Source organism: Oncorhynchus gorbuscha, linkage group LG25 (genome assembly GCF_021184085.1).
Source record: "Oncorhynchus gorbuscha isolate QuinsamMale2020 ecotype Even-year linkage group LG25, OgorEven_v1.0, whole genome shotgun sequence".
Taxonomy (NCBI): Eukaryota; Metazoa; Chordata; class Actinopteri; order Salmoniformes; family Salmonidae; genus Oncorhynchus; species Oncorhynchus gorbuscha.
In genome coordinates, this window is record NC_060197.1 from 31,239,454 (window position 1) to 31,267,378 (window position 27,925).

The 27,925-nt window shown below is 42.5% G+C and overlaps 2 protein-coding genes across 2 annotated transcripts; both read right to left on the bottom strand.

Moving 5' to 3' along the window:
- Positions 1–3,815: 3,815 nt before the first annotated feature.
- On the bottom strand, positions 3,816–7,083 carry LOC124014613 (transmembrane protein 272-like). The gene is made up of 5 exons (XM_046329823.1): positions 7,001–7,083; positions 6,583–6,666; positions 6,442–6,492; positions 6,101–6,292; positions 3,816–4,538 (listed from the first exon to the last, which is right to left on the bottom strand). The coding sequence occupies exons 2-5, from the start codon at positions 6,635–6,637 to the stop codon at positions 4,303–4,305; spliced, it is 534 nt and encodes a 177-aa protein (XP_046185779.1). The 5' UTR covers positions 6,638–6,666; positions 7,001–7,083; the 3' UTR covers positions 3,816–4,302.
- Positions 7,084–18,611: 11,528 nt separating this feature from the next.
- LOC124013857 (transmembrane protein 272-like) lies at positions 18,612–19,084 on the bottom strand. The gene is made up of 2 exons (XM_046328412.1): positions 18,960–19,084; positions 18,612–18,838 (listed from the first exon to the last, which is right to left on the bottom strand). The coding sequence occupies exons 1-2, from the start codon at positions 19,036–19,038 to the stop codon at positions 18,612–18,614; spliced, it is 306 nt and encodes a 101-aa protein (XP_046184368.1). The 5' UTR covers positions 19,039–19,084.
- Between the last annotated feature and the right edge of the window lie 8,841 nt (positions 19,085–27,925).

A 27,925-nucleotide genomic window follows, 5' to 3' on the forward strand; every position in this document is an offset into this window, starting at 1 on the left:
AATGGAAGGAGTATCAGACCACTGCAAATCTACCAAGACCTGGCCGTCCCTCTAAACTTTCAGCTCATACAAGGAGAAGACTGATCAGAGATGCAGCCAAGAGGCCCATGATCACTCTGGATGAACTGCAGATCTACAGCTGAGGTGGGAGACTCTGTCCATAGGACAACAATCAGTCGTATATTGCACAAATCTGGCCTTTATGGAAGAGTGGCAAGAAGAAAGCCATTTCTTAAAGATATCCATAAAAAGTGTTGTTTAAAGTTGGCCACAAGCCACCTGGGAGACACACCAAACATGTGGAAGAAGGTGCTCTGGTCAGATGAAACCAAAATTGAAATTTTTGGCAACAATGCAAAACGTTATGTTTGGCGTAAAAGCAACCCAGCTCATCACCCTGAACACACCATCCCCACTGTCAAACATGGTGGTGGCAGCATCATGGTTTGGGCCAGCTTTTCTTCAGCAGAGACAGGGAAGATGGTTAAAATTGATGGGAAGATGGATGGAGCCAAATACAGGACCATTCTGGAAGAAAACCTGATGGAGTCTGCAAAAGACCTGAGACTGGGACGGAGATTTGTCTTCCAACAAGACAATGATCCAAAACATAAAGCAAAATCTACAATGGAATGGTTCAAAAATAAACATATCCAGGTGTTAGAATGGCCAAGTCAAAGTCCAGACCTAAATCCAATCGAGAATCTGTGGAAAGAACTGAAAACTGCTGTTCACAAATGCTCTCCATCCAACCTCACTGAGCTCGAGCTGTTTTGCAAGGAGGAATGGGAAAAAATGTCAGTCTCTCGATGTGCAAAACTGATAGAGACATACCCCAAGCGACTTACAGCTGTAATCGCAGCAAAAGGTGGCGCTACAAAGTATTAACTTTAAGGGGGCTGAATAATTTTGCACGCTGAATTTTTCAGTTTTTGATTTGTTAAAAAAGTTTGAAATATCCAATAAATGTCGTTCCACTTCATGATTGTGTCCCACTTGTTGTTGATTCATCACAAACAAATACAGTTTTATATCTTTATGTTTGAAGCCTGAAATGTGGCAAAAGGTCGCAAAGTTCAAGGGGGCCGAATACTTTCGCAAGGCACTGTATATACTGTATTCTATACTATTCTACTGTATCTTAGTCCTTTCCGCTCTGGCATCGCTCTTCCATATGTATAAAGTCTTAATTCATTCCTACGTAGATTTGGGTATATGTTGTATAATTAGTTAGATATTACTTGTTAGATATTACCGAACTGTCGGAGCTAGAAGCACAAGCATTTCGCTACACCCACAGTAACATCTGCTAATCACGTGTATGTGACCAATACATTTGATTTTATTTTTGATTTGAGAGAAAGGCAGGTTGAGGTTGTCAGGATTAGGGTAGTACAGAAGGTGTAATATGCTCAGGCAGTGAAGAGAGTAGTAGAGGAAGATGGGTCCAGGCTGCCGGCCTGGTGTAGGATCAGATAGGGCCAAGTAGTGCAATATTGGTGAGATTTTAATGGCTGTAGGGTTAGTTGGTAGGGAATTATTTTCTCCTTTTCCCAGTTATTTTTCCCTTCCCTTTTTAGTCACAAAGTGGAATGAATTCACACTCCAGAACAGTAGGCAGAAACACAGGACTAGATCAGATCAATTTATGAATAGGGAGGCTGTGACTGGCCTCACACTCCAGTACAGTAAGTAGGTGGCGTATGCACCTCTTGGTTGCGATCAGCCAATACAAAGTTAAAGAAGGAGAAGAAGAAGAGCACACAGCTCTCAAGCGTTTGTTGCATGGAGCAGCTCACAGAAGAATGACATCGGGAGCCTGTAGGGTAGGTAGGAAATACGTTTCAACTTATGATATCTACCAGTATATGCTAACTAAGGGAACAATGGGTATGCAAACCAGGTATTGAAAACGTTTAGTCCGAAGTCTTGTTTGAATCTTTGCAAAGCGCAATTCAGTCATCAGGCACTGTTTGAGTAAACAAGGCTTTACCAAAAAATCTTCACAATTAAATTACTCCAAAGTAGGCCTACCTGACAGAATGATATCATTATGATTTTTAGCAATCGGGAGGGCATTCTTTTTTTTAGCGAACTCTGCCATCACATTTACACTGTAGGTCTACAGTTGAAGTCAGAAGTTTACATACACCTTAGCCAAATACATTTGAACTCAGTTTTTCACAATTCCTGACATTTAATCCAAGTAAAACAATCCTGTTTTAGGTCAGTTAGGATCACCACTTTATTGTAAGAATGTGAAATGTCAGAATACTAGTGGAGAGAATGATTTATTTCAGCTTTTATTTATTTCATCACATTCCAAGTGGGTCAGAAGTTAACATATACTCAATTAGTATTTGGTAGCATTGCCTTTAAATTGTTTAACTTGGGTCAAACATTCCAGGTAACCGTCCACAAGCTTCCCACAATAAGTTGGATTAATTTTGGCCCATTCCACCTGACAGAGCTGGTGTAACTGAGTCAGGTTTGTAGGCCTCCTTGCTTACACAGACCTTTTCAGTTCAGCCCACACATTTTCTACAGGATTGAGTTCAGAACTTTGTGATGGCCACTCCAATACCTTGACTTTGTTGTCCTCAAGCCATTTTGCCACAACTTTGGAAGTTTGCTTTGGGTCATTGTCCATTTGGAAGACCCATTTGCGACCAAGCTTTAACTTCCTGACTGATATCTTGAGATGTTGCTTTGATATATCCACATAATTTTCCATCATCATGATGCCATCTATTTTGTGAAGTGCACCAGTCCCTCCTGCTGCAAAGCACCCCCACAACATGATGTTGCAACCCCCGTGCTTCGCGGTTGGCATGGTGTTCTTTCAAGCCTCCCCCTTTTTCCTCCAAACGGTTCTATTTTTGTTTAATCAGACCAGAGGACATTTCTCCAAAAAGTACGGTCCTTGTCCCCATGTGCAGTTGAAAACTGTAGTATGGCTTTTTTATGGCGGTTTTGGAGCAGTGGCATCTTCCTTGCTGAGTGGCCTTTCGGGTTATGTCGATATAGGACTAGTTTTACTGTGGATATAGATACAGACAAAGTGGTCTTCTGGTCAGGCTCCAGAGACGGGCACATCGCGCACCGCTCCCGAGCATACTACTCGCCAATGTCCAGTCTCTTGACAACAAGGGAGATGAAATCGGAGCAAGGGTAGCATTCCAGAGAGACATAAGAGACTGTAACGTTCTTTGCTTCACGGAATCATGGCTCACTCGAGACACGCTGTCGGAGTCGGTACAGCCAGCTGGTTTCTGCACGCATCACGCCGACAGAAACAAGCATCTTTCTGGTTTGAAGAAGGGCAGGGGGGGGGGACTTAGAATTCCTCACAATCAAATGTTGACCTCATTATCTACCAAGAGAATTCTCTTCGTTTATAATCACAGCCGCATATATTTCCCCCCAAGCAGACACATCGATGGCCCTGAACTAAATTAATTTGACTCTATGTAAACTGGAAACCACATATCCTGAGGCTGCATTCATTGTAGCTGGGGATTTTAACAAGGCTAATCTGAAAACAAGACTCCCTAAATTCTATCAGCATATTGATTGTGCATCCAGGGCTGGTAAAACCCTGGATCATTGTTATTCTAACTTCTGCAAAGCATAAAAGGAAGCTTCTAAAGCCATGACATAATTATATGGAATTTTCCAAGCTGTTTAAAAGCACAGTCAACTTAGTGTATGTTAACGTCTGACCCACTGGAATTGTGATACAGTGAATTATAAGTGAAATAATCTGTCTGTAAACAATTGTTGGAAAAATGACTTGTGTCATGCACAAAGTAGATGTCTGAACCGACTTGCCAAAACTATAGTTTGTGAACAAGAAATTTGTGGAGTGGTTGAAAAATGAGGTTTTAATGACTCCAACCTAAGTGTATGTAAACTTCTGACTTCAACTGTACGTTGTACACTAGGCTACAGAAACCCCGCTAGCCAAAAGGTATCTTGCTTGGTGTGAAACTGAATTAAATGGCAACTACACCTCCCCAAATATTGATTTTTTGATTTTTTCCAGACCCCAAAAATTGTCTCCTGATATGGTAAAAAAAAGAAGAAGAATTGCAATTGAGAGTGAATACCTGGAAAAACTATGGAAAAATAATTTTTCACACAGTGCGACTTTACTTCACTGGGCAGAACATTTGGGAACATTATTGTATACCCACTTCTCCAGGCACCACAGACACACACAGACACACAGACAGACAGACAGACAGAAAGAAAGAAAGAACAGCAAAACCATGTTAGTGAGGTTTCTGTGCCACAGAGTTCTCAAGCGTCCACACCATACGATCTCTGATGTGAATGGAGTAGATGGTGTCCCCTAAATGCCATTTTCACACAGGTAAGGAAGATGAAGAACACTCCACAGAAGAACACCACAGCCATACAGATGCTGCCCAGGCTGTTGAACCAGAAAGCAAACAGGTATATCTTCCTCTGACAGTACTTCTCTCCACCATTCGTGTCATAGTTCGGGGGATATATGGAGTACACCCACTCACTCCCTTAAGATACAGAGAAAAACAAGGAATAATGTCAGACAATAATAGGTACGGTGCATTCAGAAAGTATTCAGACCCCTTGACTCTTTCCACATTTTGTTACGTTACAGCCTTATTCTAAAATGTTTTAAATAAAGCAATTTCCTCATCAATCTACACACAATACTGTAGCACTATTGATCAAATCAAATAACATTTTATTAGTCACATGCACCGAATACAACAGGTGTAGTAGATCTTACAGTGAAATGCTTACTTATGAGCCCCTAACCGACAGTGCAGTTTCAGAAAATATGGATAAGAATAAGAGATAAAAGTAACAAGTTAAAGAGGAGAAGAAAGAAAGAAATAACAATATATACATAGAGGTGCCGGTACAGAGTCAATGTGCGGGGGCACCAGTTAGTTGAGGTAGTATGTACATGTAGGTAGAGTTAATTAAAGTGACTATGCATAGATGACAACAGAGAGTGGCAGTGGTATTGAAGTTGCACAGGAAACAGGAAATGGAAGCCAATTGTTACTTACTGTCTTCATGTACTTGATGTGCTGGTAAACAACATGCATGGTAAAGTCTGATTAACTTGATTAACTATATATCTTTGTCTGTCGTGACTACATCACAAAGCATTTTGAAACAAATATTGCATAGTGACAAAGCAAAAACAGGTTTTTAGACATTTCTGGAAATGTATTAAATATAAAAACAGAAATACCTTATTTACATACAGTTGAAGTCAGATGTTTACATACACTTAGGTTGGAGTCATTAAAACTTGTTTTTCGGGACAAATCCCTGAATGTCCTTGAGTGGCCCAGCCAGAACTAACTTGACCCCGAACATCTCTGGAGAGACCTGAAAATAGCTGTGCAATGACGCTCCCCATCCACCCTGACAGGGCTTGAGAGGATCTGCACAGAAGAATGGGAGAAACTCTACAAATACAGGTGTGCCAAGCTTGAAGCATTATATCCAAGCAGACTCAAGGCTGTAACTGCTGTCAAAAGTGCTTCAACCAAGTACTGAGTAAATGGTCTGAATACATGTAAATGTGATATTTAAGTTTTTTATTTGTAATAAATTTGCAAAGATTTCTAAAAACCTGTTTTTGCTTTGTCATTATGAGGTGCTGTGTGTAGATGGATGAGGGAAAATAACGATTTAGTCAATTTTAGAATAAGGCTGTAACGTAACATAATGTGGAAATAGTAAAGTAGTCCCCAATGCACTGTATATACAGATTTGGGGAAATAACGCTACTGTTTACTTTGTGACATACTGTGGAGTCTATGTATTGGTAATGACAATGTGAAGTTGGTGGTGCTAGGCTATTCTGCAACTTCCTGTGCTCAAGTGTTCTGGTTGACCGGTTTGTGCACCAGAACTTTCTTGTCTCCCCTAGCCTCTCTACATGGCAAATCCTTTCAGTTAGTCTCCCATTGACATTAATGCATGAATGCAAGTGAAAATTTGACTGAAGTGGAAGATAGGATTTGCCCCTATGTGCCTATTGCCACCTCCTTCTCCCTTCCCTCAATATCCTTTCCTCATCCCTCTTGCTTACCTGTGATGAACCAGCCGAAGTTGAAGAGTTGGAGGAGGAAGATGCAGGAGGAACACAGTAGGCTCAGGAAGCCAGTCTCCAGTGTGTTATTGAGGTAGACTAGGAGCAGGGAGGCGATGGACGTCAGCCCGATCACCAGCAGGTAGATGGGGATATAAGGCTGTAAGGGGCAGTCATGTAGGTGCATAGCCCCTAAAGGAAGAAAGTGGAGATTGATTATATACACAGTATGTCAGTTTCTCTCAAAGGGTGGTTTTAGGCATCTTGCAGTATCTTATCCACCATCAATGTCATTCTCGCAGTAAGGAGTATGGAGAGGAAAGGAAATATGATGTACACACCTAATCCCACTGCTGACATTAGAAACATCCACAGGATGATATTCAGCACAACTGTAGACAGAGAGATCAAGAGATCACAAACTCGACAACATGCTGAAAACACTGAACACTCGTTTGTTATATGAGAGGTAACTACTGTACCTATTATTGAGATCAGACAGGATGACAGAACGGGAGACCTCTGTGAAGTCTCCATCTTTTGTGAGTCCTTTAAATCTAAAAGGACTAGACACAGGATTGGTCTCTGAACAGTCATTTCAACTTGAAATATTTGATAGATGGTTCCAGGTTCAAAGTTTTATTTACCAAATTGCAGACAGCAAAGACTCCGACGTTTAAATATACTAGTTTCTACTATACAATGTGCCACCAATAAATGATGGATAAGATAAAACCAGCGTAGATATCGGTTCTTACTTGATTAACTTTATGTCAAATGCTGAAATCATAAATGAATGGTTGCCAAATGACGTGGAAATAAACACTGAACCCTCAAATTAGTTTACAGTTTACAGTATTCAATACATAAAATATGTTTTATTTTGTGAGTATCTCTTACCTGTCTCTTTTGTGAAGGAGTGAATCTGTCAAGATTTTTGCTTTTCCGTTAACGTGTAGCCGCACAGCTTGTGCCATAATTAGTCAACTTTGAAACTTCTACCATTGAGGTAGGATGTTTTGAAATGCACCCTCGGGGCAAAGCAGAACCATTGCAACACGCCCTAACCACACTCTACAACACAACTCATACCCTGTCACGTCCTGACCTTTTTATGTCTCTATTTTAGTTTGGTCAGGGCGTGAGTTGGGGTGGGCATTCTATGTTTTGGTTCTGTGTGTTATATTTCTAGGTGTTTGGCCTGGTATGGTTCCCAATCAGAGGCAGCTGTCAATCGTTGTCTCTGATTGAGAACCATACTTAGGCAGCCTGTTTTCCCACTATGGGTTGTGGGTAGCTGTTTTCCGTTTCAGTGTTTGCACCATATGGGACTGTTTCGGTTTTCATTTATTCTCTTGTTCTTTTGTATTTAGTGTTCAGTTAATTAAAGGAAATATGAACACGTACCACGCTGAGCTTTGGTCTACTCATTCTTCCTCAGACGAACATCGTTACATACCCTGTATAGAGAATTATTCTTAGCAGCCATTTCCTTTGCATTTTCTCTTTTCAAAGACTAACATTGCAAAAGCCAGAGTTACCAGAGTTACATTAATGAACAGAATGCTAGTTTGTAATATCTTTAAGACAGGATGTTTGAAAATAGTCCTCAAGGCACCACTTGATCGTTGCAACACTTCAAATGAGTGTATCCCAATGATAATGCATATAGTATGTACTGTATATTTCTCATTGAACTCAATGGGGAAGATGTTGTTTGATTTTATTAGCATACCAATGTGTTGATTTACAGTATATGACAAATAGACTGGATGGTTCAGCAATAAGGCAAGTCAAAAATCCTTTAGTCAAAAAAATCTCAAAACACCCCAAGAATTCCTCCTGAGATCACTCCTGTCCAGGCAGCCCGTAAACATTGTCAGCTTGTATGATTTATGTTGCCATACATTCCTCACAGCCTGCCAAGGTACTAACGTCCCCTCACCGCCACAGCCCTCCCATAGTTTGGAGTATTTACAGCACACACCTCCCATAACATCTTCAGCAGCACTCACAGAAAGCAACACTGAAACTAACACCACAGAGATCAAATTGCTGACAGAACTTGATAATCCATGCGGACAGTGTCACTGCACTTGCAATGTCCAATATGATAAAGGTAGAGAAAGTAAACAGTTTTGTCACAGTATGTTTTGCTCCCGTAGGTCTGATCATAGTTGGGTGGATATGCACTCTAGGTCATCCCATTACCTGTAGACAAAGAGAAAAAAAATGATAATACTGAATTATTAATGATGACTTAAGGAGGACCATGCAAGAATGGCTGGCTCCTACAGACATAGGAGCCAGCCATTCTTGCATGGTCCTCCTTAAGTCATCAGAGTATCCTGCCTTGGCACATCGCGCTGTTAAGACACTGATGCCCTTTGCAACCACATACATCTGTGAGAGTGGATTCTCGCCCCTCACGAGCATGAAAACTAAATACAGGCACAGACTGTGTGTGGAAAATGATTGAAGACAGACTCTCTCCAATACAACCCAACATTGCAGAGTTATGTGCATCCTTTCAAGCACACCCTTCTCATTAACCTGTGGTGAGTTATTCACAATTTTAATAAGGTTTTATATGTAAGATGGTTAAATAAAGAGCAAAATGATTGATTATTATTATATTATTATTTGTGCCCTGATCCTATAAGAGCTCTACGTCACTTCCCACGAGCCGGGTTGTTACAAAAACTCACACTCATTCTTATGTTTAATAAATGTATCGTATAGTGTGTGTGTGGCAGGCTTACAATGATGGCAAAAAAACATTTGAGAGTGTACTGACCCTGGTGCTAGAGGGGGTTATATCCTTCCTGTTTGGCCCTGTCAGGGGTGTCCTCGGATGGGGCCACAGTGTCTCCTGACCCCTCCTGTCTCAGCCTCCAGTATTTATGCTGCAGTAGTTTATGTGTCGGGGGGGCTAGGGTCAGTTTGTTATATCTGGAGTACTTCTCCTGTCCTATTCGGTGTCCTGTGTGAATCTAAGTGTGCGTTCTCTAATTCTCTCCTTCTCTCTTTCTTTCTCTCTCTCGGAGGACCTGAGCCCTAGGACCATGCCCCAGGACTACCTGACATGATGACTCCTTGCTGTCCCCAGTCCACCTGGCCATGCTGCTGCTCCAGTTTCAACTGGCCTGGGCCCTAGGACCATGTCCCAGGACTACCTGACATGATGACTCCTTGCTGTCCCCAGTCCACCTGGCCATGCTGCTGCTCCAGTTTCAACTGTTCTGCCTTACTATTATTCAACCATGCTGGTCATTTATGAACATTTGAACATCTTGGCCACGTTCTGTTATAATCTCCACCCGGCACAGCCAGAAGAGGACTGGCCACCCCACATATGCTCTCTCTAATTCTCTCTTTCTTTCTCTCTCTCGGAGGACCTGAGCCCTAGGACCGTGCCCCAGGACTACCTGACATGATGGCTCCTTGCTGTCCCCAGTCCACCTGACTGTGCTGCTGCTCCAGTTTCAACTGTTCTGCCTTATTATTATTCGACCATGCTGGTCATTTATGAACATTTGAACATCTTGGTCATGTTCTGTTATAATCTCTACCCGGCACAGCCAGAAGAGGACTGGCCACCCCACATAGCTTGGTTCCTCTCTAGGTTTCTTCCTAGGTTTTGGCCTTTCTAGGGAGTTTTTCCTAGCCACCGTGCTTTTACACCTGCATTGTTTGCTGTTTGGGGTTTTAGGCTGGGTTTCTGTACAGCACTTTGAGATATCAGCTGATGTACGAAGGGATATATAAATACATTTGATTTGATTTGATTTGGTACGCAGCTGGAGGTTGAATGTTTGAAGGGGTACGGGACTATAAAAAGTTTGGGAACCTCTTGTCTATATAACCTGATTCAAACATTCATGACATTACCCTGAGGAAAGCACAGTGATCCCAGAAACATTGGTGTTTTACCCAATAAATTATTGGGAGTACATGTGTATAGAGTGTGCAACTCTCTTTATTTCTTTTTATATATTAGAGTTTATTTAGTCAGCACCTCGACACTAAATCATGTTCTCTGGGGGTACTCCAGCTCATGCTTTTTATTAGAGTATTGTGATTTGATAACATGTTTTGATGTCAAAGGCCCTGTACAGTGAAAATAAGAACTAATTTGTCATTCTAAAGTGGCTTCTGATTAAATAAAATTTTCACAGGATGATACACTCTCGGGCATCCCATTACCTCTAGTCAAAGAGAAAAAAATGATAATACTGAATTATTAATGATGACTTAAGGAGGACCATGCAAGAATGGATGGCTCCTATGACTGTAGGAGCCAGCCATTCTTGCATATGAACTCTGTATGTAAAAGCGTTACATGATCACTGCCCATATCATTGCATAGTGGAGAAAATACACGAGAGTTCAAGGGCCTTGCTATAACAAAGTTAGCACATTTTCACTGTAGTTGTCATGTTTTGTCATAGATTGTCATGTCTTGTCCCTGTGCTTTCTCTTCTATTCGTTTCCCCCTGCTGGTCTTATTAGGTTCTTTCACTCTCTCTCTCTCTCTCTCTCTCTCTCTCTCTCTCTCTCTCTCTCTCTCTCTCTCTCTCTCTCTCTCTCTCTCTCTCTCTCTCTATCGTTCCGTTCCTGCTCCCAGCTGTTCCTCATTCTCCTAACTACCTCGTTTACTCTTTCACACCTGTCCCCTATTTTGCCCTCTGATTAGAGTCCCTATTTCTCCCTCTGTTTCCGCTTCTGTCCTTGTCGGATCCTTGTTTGATGTTTGCTGTGCTGTGTTCTTGTTCCGTCGTGTTTTTGCCTTCATCAGATGCTGCGAGTGAGCAGGTGTCTCTATCAGCTACGGCCTGCGCCTACCCGAAGCGACCTGCAGTCTGTGGCCGCTTCTCCTGTTGTTCCCCTCTACAGACTAGAGGATTTCTGTTATTCCTGTTTGGACATTACCTGTGAAAGAATTCAGGATTAGTCGTTTTCTGTTAAGACTGGAATAAACTCTGTTTCTGTTAAGTCGCTTTTTGGTCCTCATTCACCTGCATAACAGAAGGATCCGACCAAGAATGGACCCAGCGACTACGGATTCTCTCTACTCTGCTGTCGAGTTCCAGGGAGCGATGCTAGGCAGACACGAACAGGAATTGTCTGCTGCTCGACATGCCGTTGAGACCCTGGCCGCCCAAGTCTCCGGCCTCTCGGAGGAGATTCACAATCTCCGCCTCGATCCACCGGTTACCTCCTGGGCTTCCGGGTCTCCGGAGCCCAGAATTAATAACCCACCGTGCTACTCTGGGAGCCTACTGAATGTCGCTCGTTCCTTACCCAGTGTGATATAGTGTTCTCTCTCCAGCCCCACACGTACTCCAGGGGTATTGCTCGTATCGCCTACGTCATATCTCTCCTTACTGGACGGGCTCGGGAGTGGGGCACGGCTATCTGGGAGGCAAGGGCTGAGTGTACTATCCAGTATTAGAACTTTAAGGAGGAGATGATACGGGTTTTTGATCGTTCTGTTTTTGGGAAAGAAGCTTCCTGGTCCCTGTCTTCCCTATGTCAAGGTAATCGATCCATAACGGATTACTCTATAGAGTTTCGCACTCTTGCTGCCTCCAGTAACTGGAACGAGCAGGCGTTGCTCGCTCGTTTTCTGGAGGGACTCCACGCTAAGGTTAAGGATGAGATTCTCTCCCGGGAGGTTCCATCCAGCGTGGATTCTTTGATTGAACTCGCTATTCGCATAGAACGACGGGTAGATCTTCGTCACCGAGCTCATGGAAGAGAGCTCACGTTAACTGTGTCCCCCCTCTCCCGACACTACCATCTTTCCCCACTGACTCAGGTGTTGAGCCCATGCAGCTGGGGGGTATTCGCATCTCGACTAAGGAGAGGGAACGGAGAATCACCAACCGCCTCTGTCTCTATTGCGGTTCCGCTGGTCATTTTGTCATTTCATGTCCAGTTAAAGGCCAGAGCTCATCAGTAAGCGGAGGGCGACTGATAAGCGCTACTACTCTGTCCTCTCCGTCAAGTACCTGTACTACCTTGCCGGTCCATCTACGCTGGACCGGATCGGCAGCTTCCTGCAGTGCATTAATAGACTCTGGGGCGGAGGGCTGTTTTATGGACGAAGCCTGGGCTCGGGAACATGACATTCCTCTCAGACAGTTAGGGGAGCCCACGGCCATGTTCGCCTTGGATGGTAGTCCTCTCCCCAGTATATTATGTGAAACACTACCTTTAACCCTCACAGTATCTGGTAACCATAGTGAGACCATTTATTTTTTGATTTTTCGTTCACCTTTTACACCTGTTGTTTTGGGTCATCCCTGGCTAGTGTGTCATAATCCTTCTTTTGATTGGTCTAGTAATTCTATCCTTTCCTGGAACGTTTCTTGTCATGTGAAATGTTTAATGTCTGCTTTTCCTCCTGTTTCTTCTGCCCCCTCTTCACAGGAGGAGCCTGGTGATTTGACAGGATTGCCGGAGGAATATCATGATCTGCGCACGGTCTTCAGTCGGTCCAGAGCCACCTCCCTTCCTCCTCACCGGTCGTATGATTGTTGTACTGATCTCCTCAAGAAGCGTTTAACATCCGCTCCTATCCTTGTTACACCTGACGTCACTAAACAGTTCATTGTCGAGGTAGACGCGTCAGAGGTGGGCGTGGGAGCCATTCTGTCCCAGCGCTCCCATACTGACGATAAGGTCCACCCTTGCGCGTATTTTTCTCATCGCCTGTCGCCGTCGGAACGTAACTATGATGTGGCTAACCGCGAACTGCTCGCCATCCGTTTAGCCCTAGGCGAATGGCGACAGTGGTTGGAGGGGGCGACCGTTCCTTTTGTCGTTTGGACTGACCATAAGAACCTTGTGTACATCCGTTCTGCCAAACGACTTAATGCGCGTCAGGCTCGTTGGGCGCTGTATTTCGCTCATTTCGAGTTCGTTATTTCTTATCGTCCGGGCACTAAGAACACCAAGCCTGATGCTTTATCCCGTTTCTTCAGTTCTTCTGTAGCCTCTACCGACCCCGAGGGAATTCTCCCTGAGGGGCGTGTTGTCGGGTTGAATGTCTGGGGAATTGAGAGACAGGTAAAGCAAGCACTCACTCACACTCCGTCACCGCGCGCTTGTCCTAGGAACCTTCTTTTCGTTCCCGTTTCTACTCGTCTGGCCGTTCTTCAGTGGGCTCACTCTGCCCAGTTAGCTGGCCACCCCGGCGTTCGGGGCACGCTTGCTTCTATTCGCCAGCGTTTTTGGTGGCCTACTCAAGAGCATGACACGCGCCGTTTCGTGGCTGCTTGTTCGGACTGCGCGCAGACTAAGTCCGGTAACTTTCTTCCTGCTTCTGCTCCTGGCCTTGCTGGGTCTCAGTCTGTCCCCAGCCACCGCATCTCTCCTGCCCTTGCTGTGTCTCAGTCTGTCCCCAGCCACCGCATCTCTCCTGGTCCTGTTCCTGCACTTGCTGTGTCTCAGTCTGTCCACAGCCACCGCCTCTCTCCTGTTCCTGGTCTTAGCCTTGCTGTGTCTCAGTCTGTCCCTAGTTGTTACTCTCCTGGCCTGTTTGGTCCTGATTGCTCTAACTCTTACAGTTCTCTACCCGTGTCTCATTTTTATAATAGTAATTGCACTAGATTCCCTCTACATTGTTTCCCGTTTCGGTCCTGAGGAGAGGAGTTGGGTTCTTTCTCGGGATGTGCTGGACCGTTCGTTGATCAATGATTTCCTCCGTTGCCGCCAGGGTTCCTCCTCGAGTGCGCCAGGAGGCGCTCGGTGAGTGGGGGGGTACTGTCATGTTTTGTCATAGATTGTCATGTCTTGTCCCTGTGCTTTCTCTTCTATTCGTTTCCCCCTGCTGGTCTTATTAGGTCCTTTCCCTCTCTCTATCTATCTCTCTCTCTCTCTCTCTCTCTCTCTCTCTCTCTCTCTCTCTCTCTCTCTCTCTCTCTCTCTCTCTCTCTCTATCGTTCCGTTCCTGCTCCCAGCTGTTCCTCATTCTCCTAACTACCTCGTTTACTCTTTCACACCTGTCCCCTATTTTTCCCTCTGATTAGAGTCCCTATTTCTCCCTCTGTTTCCGCTTCTGTCCTTGTCGGATCCTTGTTTGATGTTTGCTGTGCTGTGTTCTTGTTCCGTCGTGTTTTTGCCTTCATCAGATGCTGCGAGTGAGCAGGTGTCTCTATCAGCTACGGCCTGCGCCTACCCGAGGCGACCTGCAGTCTGTGGCCGCTTCTCCTGTTGTTCCCCTCTACAGACTAGAGGATTTCTGTTATTCCTGTTTGGACATTACCTGTGAAAGAATTCAGGATTAGTCGTTTTCTGTTAAGACTGGAATAAACTCTGTTTCTGTTAAGTCGCTTTTGGGTCCTCATTCACCTGCATAACAGTAGTGTCCAAAACGTCTTTCAAGCTGTCAGGCATTCCCTTGGAGGCAAGAGCCTCTCAGTGGATGCTGCAGTGTACCCAAGTGGTGTCGGGAGAAACTGCTTGCACGCACATTACCACTCCACTATGTCTCCCATCATGGCTTTTGCACCATCAGTACAGATACCAACATGATCATCAGCTACGTTTGGCTTCATACAGACCGTTAGTGGAATTCCCGCGAGAGAGTGGCGGTTAATGTGATTGGATGTTACTTACTGTCTTTGTCTAGGATACCTGTATTTGACATTGTGTTGTTATTTCGCTGAACACTAGCTTCTTATGGCTGGGGGCAGTATTGAGTAGTTTGGATGAATAAGGAGCCCAGAGGTGCCCAGAATAAACTGCCTGCTAGTCAGTCCCAGTTGATAATATATGCATATTATTATTATATTTGGATGGACAACACTCTGAAGTTTCTAAAACTGTTTGAATGATGTCTGTGACTATAATAGAACTCATATGGCAGGCAAAAACCTGAGAAAAATCTGAGGTTGGTTTTCAACTCATTCCCAATTGAAGATACAGTGAGATATTGGTCATGTTGCACTTCCTACGGCTTCCACTAGATGTCAACAGTCTTTAGAACCTTGTTTGATGCTTCTAATGTGAAGTGGGGTCGAACAAGTCAGAGGTCTGCCAGAGAGCCACGAGCTGGCCACGCTCGTTCACGTGAGAGCAAGCTCTGTTCCATTGCATTTCTACAGACAAAGGAATTCTCCGGTTGGAACATTATTGAAGATTTATGTTAAAAACATCCTAAAGATTTATTCTATACTTCGTTTGACATGTTACTACGGACTAACATAACTTTTTGACTTTTCGTCTGCTCCTAGTGAACGCGCTTCGTGAGTTTGGATTTGTTTACCAAACGCGCTAACAAAAGGAGCTATTTGGACATAAATGATGGACATTATCGAACAAATCAAGCATTTATTGTGGAACTGGGATTCCTGGGAGTGCATTCTGATGAAGATCATCAAAGGTATGTGAATATTTATAATGTTATTTCTGACTTCTGTTGACTGCACAATATGGCAGATATCTTTTTTGGCTTGTTTGGGCTCTGAGCGCCATACTCAGATTATTGCATGGTTTGATTTTTCCGTAAAGCTTTTTTGAAATCTGACACAGTGGTTGCATTAATAAAGACCATACACGAGAACACTACACAATACAAAACAACAACTGTGAAAACCGAAACAGTCCTATCTGGTGCAATGACACAAAGACAGAAGACAACCACCCACAAAGTACCCACAGAATATGGCTGCCTAAATATGGTTCCCAATCAGAGACAAAGATAGACAGCTGCCTCTAATTGAGAACCAATCTAGGCAACCATAGACCTACAAACTACCTAGAAAGGATACAGCCCCATCAACATACAAAAAACCCTAGACCAAACTAAACACACAAATCCCCCATGTCACACCCTGACCTAACCAAAATAATAAAGAAAACAAAGATAACTATGGCCAGGGCGTGACAATATGGTAGACCATTCTTGAGGGGAAGGGGATGCACACTCTCTGCACGTAGCAGGGCATTGTGGTCTGTGAGCTTGTGTATTAGTCTGTGTGTAATGCATCATTCTCCTTTATGATCCATGTTGTTAGCTTCTAATTTTCAGAGTAAATAACTCACGGACAAGTTGAATTCTTCCCAAAGGGCCGATACAGCTGTATTCAGTCAAAGACATAGCTTTCCCCTGTGGTGGTATTCATACCCCACATTGGGTGGTCTCCTCTATCACTCCTCCTTATGCATCGTTCTTGCTAAGCAGGGAACTAAGTGGTTTGAGCCTTCAACGGTTTCTCCCCTTATCAGTACTGTCACATGCGATTGTTTTCCCTGCGCTCAGCCCCTCCCAAGCTTCATGGCACCCCTCATGTCTCTTTTGTAACTAATCAAAACAGATCAAATGTTATTGCTCACATACACATGATTAGCAGATGTTAATGTGAGTGTAGCGAAATGCTTGTGCTTCTAGTTCCGACAATGCAGTCATATCTAACAAGTAATCTAACCATTTGACAATAACAAAGGAATGAATAACAATATGTACATATAAATATATGGATGAGCGATGGCCGAACGGCATAGGCAAGATGCAGTAGATGGTATATATATATGTGTGTGTATACAGTATGTGTGTGTATATATACAGTGTATATATATGAGTATATATATATATATGAGATGAGTAATTTAGGGTATGTAAACATTATATTAAACATTATATTAAGTGGCATTGTTTAAAGTGACTAGTGATGTATTTATTACATCCTATTTTTTATTATTAAAGTGGCTAGAGATTTGTGTCAGTATGTTGGCAGCAGCCACTCAATGTTAATGATCGCTTTTTAACAGTCTGATGGCCTTGAGATAGAAGCTGTTTTTCAGTCTCTGTACTGACCTTGCCCTCTGGATGATAGCGGGGTGAACAGGCAGTGACTCAGGTGGTTGTTGTCCGTGATGATCTTTTAAGCCTTCCGGTGACATCGGGTGGTGTAGGTGTCCTGGAGGGAAGGTAGTTTGCGTTGATGCGTTGTGCAGACCTCACTACCTCACTACCCTCTGGAGACCTCACTACCCTCTGGAGAGCCTTATGGTTGTGGGTGTAAAAGTTGATAAAAGTTTGTGAGTGTTTTTGGTGACAAGCCAAATTTCTTCAGCCTCCTGAGGTTGAAGTGGCACTGTCTGTGTGGGTAGACCATTTCAATTTGTCCGTGAGGAATTTAAAACGTTCCACCTTCCCACTACTGTCCTGTCTATGTGGATAAGGGGGTGCTCACTCTGCTGTTTCCTGAAGTCCACGTCATCTCCTTTGTTTTGTTAACGTTGAGTTTGAAGTTATTTTCCTGACACCACACTTCCGAGGGCCCTCACCTCCTCCCTGTAGGCTGTCCCATTGTGGGGCCCCAGTGTTGAGGATCCACGGGGTAGAGATGTTGTTTCCTACCCTCACCACCTGGGGGTGTCCCGTCAGAAAGTCCAGGACCCAGTTGCACAGGGTGGGGTCGAGACCCATGGTCTCGAGCTTAATGATGTATTTGGAGGGTACTATGGTGTAAAATGCTGAGCTGTAGCCAATGAACAGCATTCTTACATAGGTATTCCTCTTGTCCAGATGGGTTAGGGCAGTGGGTTAGGGAAAATGTGATTATAATAATTGTATATTTAAACCCAGTGATTTTGAAAGGCTTCTAACTGTCTTGGTAATTTGAACGGCGTTTGATTTTGCATGGACTTTGCACTTTTGGGATTATTCAATTGAATCCCTTGTACAAGGCAACTCAATCAGTGCAGCTCAAGTATTTGAAAGGAGTTTACGTATTTTAAGCCAGGTTGGGGACACCAAAATATTATGTGTCAAATAAGACAGCACATATAGGCCTTGTGCAGCTCATACTAATTAAAGCACTGTTTTTGTCAAATCATACAGATATGAAGTATCCTGTACTGTTATCGGTGAATAGGGCATTTTGAAAGCATTGAATGAAAGAAAATAGCTGTACAAAGAGTTCAAATGGAGTAACATTTAAACTGAACAAGGTTCGTCTGGGATTCTCAAGTAACTGAAACTTTCAGTTTCATTTTGATCTCAGGGATTGTAAGGCTCCCAGTCCAACACATAACAGTAAGCCTGATATGTTTGTTGGTCAATGATTACGTAGAGCTATCCATAGAGATATATAATGTATGAACAATATACCTTAGGCATGGAAATGCAACTGTTACCCAGAAGGTAAGAACTGGTAATAATGTGGCTCTGATAGACCTGTATCACTGATTAATTGTGATACAAAAACAGTTTTGTCCTGCAGATTAAACTGAATGACTGATACAATCATATACCTACACCAGACTAGGATCATAACATGAAACACAGGCACATTATTCACAATTTGAATACACACACACACACACACACACACACACACACACACACACACACACACACACACACACACACACACACACACACACACACACACACACACACACACACACACACACACACACACACACACACACACACACACACACACACACACACACAGTGTTCTTTCTCTATCCTACCACACCGTCTTTCTCTCTCTCACGGTCTCTCAGACTCACCGCTGATGAACCAACAGAAGAGGAAGAGGGAGGTCAGGGTGCTCCAGGTGGTGCAGAGGTGGTTCAGGAAGTTGGGGGCCATGTCATCTGAGTCCTGGGCACATGGTAGGCAGGAGAGCAGGGCTAGGGCCAGGCCGGTGGCCCCCATTACCACCAGGTAAATGGGGATGTAGTGCTGCCGGGGGCAGTCATACAGGTACACTGCACCTATAAAGTAATACATAGGGGTAGGAGAGTTTGGGATAGTCAGTTGCAGCAAGAGGGGGTTGCAAAGTGTACAACAATGGTAAGGAAGGTGTATTATAAAAGTATTACTTCAGCTACTCACCTATGGTGATCTGAGCGATAGGAATGACACACGCAAGTAGTTTTGAGATACCTGGGGGAGAGAGAAGATAGAGGTTCATATTTTTGCCCTAAACCCAATCTACATATTTTAGCTACATTTTCCCTTTGACTTAAAGTGGTAATATCTGCAGCTACTACATACATTTTTGGACCTATATATTAATAATATGTACCCATTGATTATGAAATAATATAACGTAGAAATGTCTCATGAGCACAGTTCAACTGTCATCCTCAGAACCCAAAATATAAGCTTGTTTGAATTTTACCCCAATGTTTGTATATAAAGTAAATGTAAATCGATAGCATGGATGGTCAGTCCTTGCATCCATAGCCATGTCTATGAATTATGCGATAGTGGTTACATTTCTGCAGCCCAATCCTTCAGCTGTTTACCAAGAGCTATGTTATTGTTTCAACTGCGGAAGGGCGCTTTAAGTGGAAGTTAGGATTCGACCCTAAATGCACCATTCAATTGATCTGAGCAACTCTTAAGTGATGCAATGGAACGTATTTCATTCCACCTGATATGGTTGGTTTGGAAGGGTGACGCATGTGTTGCAGCAGATTTCCCCTCTCCATCTTGTGCGACACAGTCAGGCTTACAGAGGGCGATAGAGAGCCATGACACAAACATGACATAGGACGCTGTATTAATTCAGTGGTGTGCAACGCTTGGAACATTGGAGAGATAGAAATGTAATGTATAGCTCTCACAATTCTCAATTAGCCACAACAGAGATAATAGATAAGAGATGATAGGTAATGATTTCAGTTGTAAACATACACTGCCGTCCAAAAGTTTGGGGTCACTTAGAAATGTCCTTGTTTTTGAAAGAAAAGCACAATTTTGTCCATTAAAATAACATCCTTGAGCAGAAATACAGTGTAGACATTGTTAATCTTGTAAATTACTATTGTAGCTGGAAACAAGCGATTTTTAATGGAATATCTACATAGGCACACAGAGGCCCATTATCAGCAACCATCACTCCCGTGCTCCAATGGCACGTTGTGTTAGCTAATCCAAGTTTATAATTTAAAAAGGCTAATTGATTATTAGAAAACCCTTTTGAAATTATGTTAGCACAGCTGACAGCTTTTGTGCTGATTAAAGAAGCAATGAAACTGGCCTTTAGACTAGTTGAGTATCTGGAGCGTCAGCATTTGTGGGTTCGATTACCATCTCAAAATGTTCAGAAACAAATAACTTTCTTCCGAAAGTCGTCGGTCTATTCTTGTTCTGAGAAATGAAAGCTATTCCATGTGAGAAATTGACAAGAAACTGAAGATCTTGTACAACGCTGTGTACTACTCCCTTCACAGAACAGCGCAAACGGACTCTAACCAGAATAGAAAGAGGAGTGGGAGGCCCCGGTGCACAACTGAGCAAGAGGACAAGCACATTAGAGTGTCTAGTTTGAGAAACAGATGCCTCACAAGTCCTCAACTGGCAGCTTCAATAATATAGTGCCCGCAAAACACCAGCGTCAACAGTGAAGAGGCGACTCAGGAATGCTGACCTTCTAGGCAGAGTTGCAAATAAAAAGCGATATCTCAGACCGGCAAATAAAAATAAAAGATTAAAGATGGGCAAAAGAAAACAGACACTGGAAAGAGGACCTCTTGCACCCAAAGTATACATGCAGTACAAGTCAAAAGTTTGGACACACCTACTCATTCAAGGGTTTTCTTTATTTTTACTATTTTCTACATTGTAAAATAATACTGAAGACATCAAAACTATGAAATGACACATATGGAATCATGTAGTAACCAAAAAAGTGTTAAACAAATCAAAAAATATTTTATGTTTGAGATTCCTCAAAGTAGCCACAATTGATGACAGATTTGCACACTCTCGGCATTTTCTCAGCCAGCTTCATGAGGTAATCACCTGGAATGCATATCAATTAACAGGTGTGACTTAATGGAATAGTGGAATTTATTTCCTTCTTAATGCGTTTGAGCCAATCAATTGTGTTGTGAAAAGGTAGGGGTGGTATACAGAAGATAGCCCTATTTGGTAAAAGACAGCTCAAATAAGTAAAGAGAAACGACAGTCCATCATTACTTTAACCTGTTACTCCTACCCCCTACTTTTCGAACATTCTGTTAAAAATCGCACAACATTTCAGCGCCCTGCTGCTCATGCCAGGAATATAATATATGCATATGATTAGTATGTGTGGATAGAAAGCACTCAGACGTTTATAAAACTGGTTAAATCACGGCTGTGACTATAACAGAACGTGCGTTTCATCGAAAAGCACAGGAAAATCTGATCACTGAAAATGGAAATATATATCCATCCGCCACTTCAACCCATTGATAAAGGCGAACCACAATAAATGGGGCTGAGGTTGCAATACCTACAGCTTCCACACGATGTCAACAGTCTTGTCATTTGCCTAGGCTTTGTTTCTTGGTCAAACGAAGAAGAGACAAGCCATTTCTTCCGGTCTTCGACCGGATATTTTGGTTGAGATTTACCCGGACATTATTTCCAGATGGACAGCTCAAGAATATACATCGCCTCGTGATCAATTTGGTTGCTTATTAACGTGTACTAATACCTAAAGTTGCATTACAAAAGTATTTTGAAGTGTTTTGTGAAAGTTTATCGTCAACTTTTTTAATTAAAAAAAATGACGTTACAAGACGCTATTTTTTTCCGTTTATCACACAGTCTTCATAGATCGATATCTAGGCTATATATGTACCGATTTAATCGAAAAAAAGACCCAATAGTGATTATGGGACATCTAGGAGTGCCAACAAAGAAGATGGTCAAAGGTAATGAATGTTTTATATTTTATTTGTGCGGTTTGTGTAGCGACGACTATGCTAATTATTTTGTTTACGTCCCCTGCGGTCTTTTGGGGTGTTACATGCTATCAGATAATAGCTTCTCATGCTTTCCCAGAAAAGCATTTTAAAAATCTGACTTGTTGCCTGGATTCACAACGAGTGTAGCTTTAATTCAATACTCTGCATGTGTATTTTAATGAACGTTTGAGTTTTAACTAGTACTATTAGCATTTAGCGTAGCGCATTTGCATTTCCAGATGTCTAGATGGGACGCCTGCGTGTCAGGTAGGAGCAAGAGGTTAAGACATGAAGGTCAGTCAATCCGTAAAATTTCAAGAACTTTGAAAGTTTCTTCTAGTGCAGTCACAAAAACCAATTAGCGCTATGATGAAACTGGCTCTTATGATGACCGCCACAGGAAAGGAAGAGCCAGAATTACCTCTGCAGCAGAGGATAAGTTCATTAGAGTTACCAGTTATTAGAGAAACCACTACTAAAGGACACCAATAAGAAGAAGAGACTTGCTTGGGCCAAGAAACACGAGCAATTTATTTTTGATTTATTTCACCTTTATTTAACCAGGTAGGCTAGTTGAGAACAAGTTCTCATTTGCAACTGCGACCTGGCCAAGATAAAGCATAGCAGTGTGAGGAGACAACACAAAGTTACACATGGAGTAAACAATTAACAAGTCAATAACACAATAGGAAGAAAAAAAGTGGAGTCTATATACATTGTGTGCAAAAGGCATGAGGTAGGTGAATAATTACAATTTTGCAGATTAACACTGGAGTGATAAATGATCAGATGGTCATGTACAGGGATATTGGTGTGCAAAAGAGCAGAAAAGTAAACAAATAAAAACAGTATGGGGATGAGGTAGGTAAAAATGGGTGGGCTATTTGCCGATAGACTATGTACAGCTGCAGCGATCGGTTAGCTGCTCAGATAGCAGATGTTTGAAGTTGGTGAGGGAGATAAAAGTCTCCAACTTCAGCGATTTTTGCAAATCGTTCCAGTCACAGGCAGCAGAGAACTGGAACGAAAGGCGGCCAAATGAGGTGTTGGCATTAGGGATGATCAGTGAGATACACCTGCTGGAGCGCGTGCTACGGATGGGAGTTGCCATCGTGACCAGTGAACTGTGATAAGGCGGAGCTTTACCTAGCATGGACTTGTAGATGACCTGGAGCCAGTGGGTCTGGCGACGAATAGTGACAAAACGGATGGCACAGTGATAAACTGCATCCAGTTTGCTGAGTAGAGTGTTGGAAGCAATTTTGTAGATGACATCGCTGTTAGAGGAAATTATGATTGAAATGATTAATTATGTATACATTATTGATTAGAACCATTTATTCTAATACTATTATGTTATGGTATGAAAAGTAAAAGTTATTGGTTAAGCTGTTACTGAAAATGTAAGCAGAACAAATTAATTGTCTGTGTCTCTTGGAAGGTTTAAAAGGGGAGTGATGCTATGGCTTTTCAGACAGATAAGAAATGTCTGGGAGATGTTCCATTCCTAAAACAATGGGTTCTTGTGAGAATCGGAGAGAGGGTGGGAAACTGATGATGTCATGTTCAGTTTATAACCTGTGGAAATGTGTGTAAGCATTTAGTACTCTCTGGAATTAAACGCTCTTACCCGGCTTTTACATTACATTACATTTAAGTCATTTGGCTCTTTCCAAGACTGGTCTCTTATGACATCCAGTGGGACAGTCACTTAACAATAGTGCATAAAACTTATTAGGGATGAACTTTTTACACATCATTAATGAATTAGAAAACACATCATTAATGAATTAGAAACGAGTGCGAAATTGGTTTTGGCAATTAAAACATAAAGGAATTTAGAATTCCTCTATCAATCGCCGAAGTCGAGGATTGGTAGGATAGTCAGTTTTACTAGGGTAAGTTTGGCGGCGTGAGTGAAGGAGGCTTTGTTGCGGAATAGAAAGCCGACTCTTGATTTGATTTTCGATTGGAGATGTTTGATATGAGGCTGGAAGGAGAGTTTACAGTCTAGCCAGACACCTAGGTACTTATAGATGTCCACATATTCAAGGTTGGAACCATCCAGGGTAGTGATGCTGGTCAGGCGTGCGGGTGCAGGCAGCGAACGGTTGAAAAGCATGCATTTGGTTTTACTAGTGTTTAAGAGCAGTTGGAGGCCACGGAAGGAGTGTTGTATGGCATTGAAGCTCGTTTGGAGGTTAGATAGCACAGTGTCCAAGGATGGGCCGGAAGTATATAGAATGGTGTCGTCTGCGTAGAGGTGGATCAGGAAATCGCCCGTAGCAAGAGCAACATCATTGATATATACAGAAAAAAAAGTCGGCCCGAGGATTGAACTCTGTGGCACCCCCATAGAGACTTCCAGAGGACCGGACAGCATGCCCTCCGATTTGACACACTGAACTCTGTCTGCAAAGTAATTGGTGAACCAGGCAAGGCAGTCATCTGAAAAACCGAGGCTACTGAGTCTGCCGATAAGAATATGGTGATTGACCGAGTCGAAAGCCTTGGCAAGGTCGATGAAGACGGCTGCACAGTACTGTCTTTTATCGATGGCAGTTATGATATCGTTTAGTACCTTGAGCGTGGCTGAGGTGCACCCGTGACCGGCTCGGAAACCAGATTGCACAGCGGAGGATGGACATTAGACCGGTGGAAATCTGTCCTTTGATCTGATGAGTCTAAATTGACATTTTTGGTTCCAACTGCCGTGTCTTTGGAAGACGCAGAGTAGGTGAACAAATTATCTTTGCATGTGTGGTTCCCACCGTGAAGCATGGAGGTGTGATGGTGTTGGGGTACTTTGCTGGTGACACTGTCTGTGATTTATTTAGAATTCAAGGCACATTTAACCAGCATGGCTACCACACCAGGTCCTTCTGTAGCTCAGTTGGTAGAGCATGGCGCTTGTAACGCAAGGGTAGTGGGTTCGATCCCCGGGACCACCCATACGTAGAATGTATGCACATATGACTGTAAGTCGCTTTGGATAAAAGCGTCTGCTAAATGGCATATATATTATTCTGCAGCGCAGCGATATGCCATCCCATCTGGTTTGCGCATAGTGGGACTATCATTTGTTTTTCAACAGGACAATGACCCAATACACCTCCAGGCTATGTAAGGGCTATTTGACCAAGAAGGAGAGTGATGGAGTGCTGCATCAGATGACCTGGCCTCCACAATCACCCGACCTCAATCCAATTGAGATGGTTTGGGATGAGTTGGATCGCAGAGGGAAGGAAAAGCAGCCAACAAGTGCTCAGCAAATATGGGAACTCATTCAAGACTGTTGGAAAAGCATTCTAGGTAATGCTGGCTGAGAGAATGCCAAGAGTGTGCAAAGCTGTCATAAAGGCAAAGGGTGGCTACTTTGAAGAATTTCAAATATAAAATATGTTTTGATTTGTTTAACACTTTTTTGGTTACTACATGATACCATATGTGTTATTTCAAAGTTGTGATGTCTTCACAATTATTCTACAATGTAAATCTCAGTAAGACCAAAATAATGATGTTCCAAAAAAGGTCCAGTCACCAGGACCACAAATACAAATTCCATCTAGACACTGTTGCCCTAGAGCACACAAAAAACTATACATACCTTGGCCTAAACATCAGCGCCACAGGTAACTTCCACAAAGGTGTGAACGATCTGAGAGACAAGGCAAGAAGGGCATTCTATGCCATCAAAAGAAACATAAATTTCAACATACCAATTAGGATTTGGCTAAAAATACTTGAATCAGTCATAGAGCCCATTGCCCTTTATGGTTGTGAGGTCTGGGGTCCGCTCACCAACCAAGACTTCACAAAATGGGACAAACACCAAATTGAGACTCTGCACGCAGAATTCTGCAAAAATATCCTCTGTGTACAACGTAAAACACCAAATAATGCATGCAGAGCAGAATTAGGCCGATACCCACTAATGATCAAAATCCAGAAAAGAGCCATTAAATTCTACAACCACCTAAAAGGAAGCGATTCACAAACCTTCCATAACAAAGCCATCACAAACAGAGAGATGAACCTGGAGAAGAGTCCCCTAAGCAAGCTGGTCCTGGGGCTCTGTTCACAAACACAAACACACCCTACAGAGCCCCAGGACAACAGCACAATTAGGCCCAACCAAATCATGAGAAAACAAAAAGATAATTACTTAACACATTGGAAAGAATTAACAAAAAAACAGAGCAAACTAGAATGCTATTTGGCCCTACACAGAGAGTACACAGCGGCAGAATACCTGACCACTGTGACTGACCCAAAATTAAGGAAAGCTTTAACTATGTACAGACTCAGTGAGCATAGCCTTGCTATTGAGAAAGGCCGCCGTAGGCAGACATGGCTCTCAAGAGAAGACAGGCTATGTGCTCACTGCCCACAAAATGAGGTGGAAACTGAGCTGCACTTCCTAACCTCCTGCCCAATGTATGACCATATTAGAGAGACATATTTCCCCCAGATCACACAGATCCACAAAGAATTCGAAAACATATCCAATTTTGAAAAACTCCCATATCTACTGGGTGAAATTCCACAGTGTGCCATCACAGCAGCAAGATTTGTGACCTGTTGCCACGAGAAAAGGGCAACCAGTGAAGAACAAACACCATTGTAAATACAACCCATATTTATGCTTATTTATTTTATCTTGTGTCCTTTAACTATTTGTACATTGTATATATATATATATATATATATATATATATAATATGACATTTGTAATGTCTTTACTGTTTTGAAACTGTTGTATGTGTAATGTTTACTGTTAATTTCTGTTGTTTTTCACTTGATATATTCACTTTGTATGTTGTCTACCTCACTTGCTTTGGCAATGTTAACACATGTTTCCCATGCCAATAAAGCCCTTGAATTGAAATTGAATTGAATTGAACGGAGAGAGATCAGAGAGATCCTTGATGAAAACCTCCTCATGAGCGCTCAGGACCTCAGACTGGGGCGAATGTTCACCTTCCATCTGGACAACGACCTTAAGCACACAGCCAAAACAACGCAGGAGTGGCTTTGGGACAGGTCTCTGAATGTCCTTGAGTGGCCCAGCCAGAGCCTGAACTTGAACCCAATCGAACATCTTGAGACCTGAAAATAGCTGTGCAGCGACGCTCCCCATCTAACCTGACAGAGCTTGAGAAGATCTGCAGGGAAGAATTGGAAAAACTCCCCAAATACAGGTGTGCCAAGCTTTTAGCGTTCATACCCAAGAAGACTCGAGGCTGTAATCGCTGCCAAAGGTGCTTCGACAAAGTACTGAGTAAAAGATCTGAATACTTATGTAAATGTCATATTTCAGTTTTTGTTTTGCCATTATGTGGTATTGTCTATGGATTAGAGGGGGGGATCATTATTTAATCAATTTTAGAACAAGGCTGTAACTTAACAAAATGTAGAAAAAGTCAAGGGGTCTTAATACTTTCTGAATGCACTGTATATCTACCATGAAAAGTTGACACAAACATCAATCACACAATCACCAATCCCATAACTATACACACACACCTGTCTGTCTTTGCTGGCCCTTACCTATATTTGATTTTCTTAGCTTTGCAATTTCACCTCTCGTTGTGTTTTCATACAAAGTTTTATGTTTGGTTGAAGTTACATTAAATAGTGAAGTAACCTGATCTGTCACACTTGTTCACGTTAGCATTTTGTTAGTCCATCACAGACTATATCTTTTTTCAATAAAACACAGTTGGACAGTTCTACATCACAATTAATAATATTGAGCTAATACTATGTCATTTAATCATATTAAGTTAATACCAATAACCAAGAACCTATGCAGACAATTGATAACCAGTAATGATCAGCCTTTTATTCTTTCGTCGACTTTCGTCCAATGAACGCATCCATGGATTGTCGGCATTAGAATGTAGGCTATGATAAAAAAAAAATATCAATCAAAAACCTTTACAGAATTTGGCAAAACATGTCAAATGTATTTGATTGCGATATGGTAAACTTACCTTGGTTGTGCGTGTGTCAGTGAAGTAAACACTACTACTGAGAGATCTGCGCTTGGGGAAAGTCAGAAAATAATTCAATTTCACCATTTCTCATTAACTGACGGAGCCACCGCTCTCAACA

What these genes read in the sequence shown, in the direction of transcription:
- LOC124014613 (XM_046329823.1), bottom strand. Translation starts at nt 6,637, where the DNA reads ATGGAGACTTCACAGAGGTCTCCCGTTCTGTCATCCTGTCTGATCTCA. An exon ending in AATGTCAGCAGTGGGATTAG is followed by an intron (nt 6,293 to 6,441) that starts GTGTGTACATCA and finishes TTCTTCCTTTAG; the next exon opens with GGGCTATGCACCTACATGAC. An exon ending in CTTCGGCTGGTTCATCACAG is followed by an intron (nt 4,539 to 6,100) that starts GTAAGCAAGAGG and finishes CTGTATCTTAAG; the next exon opens with GGAGTGAGTGGGTGTACTCC.
- LOC124013857 (XM_046328412.1), bottom strand. Translation starts at nt 19,038, where the DNA reads ATGAACCTCTATCTTCTCTCTCCCCCAGGTATCTCAAAACTACTTGCG. An exon ending in TATCGCTCAGATCACCATAG is followed by an intron (nt 18,839 to 18,959) that starts GTGAGTAGCTGA and finishes ATTACTTTATAG; the next exon opens with GTGCAGTGTACCTGTATGAC.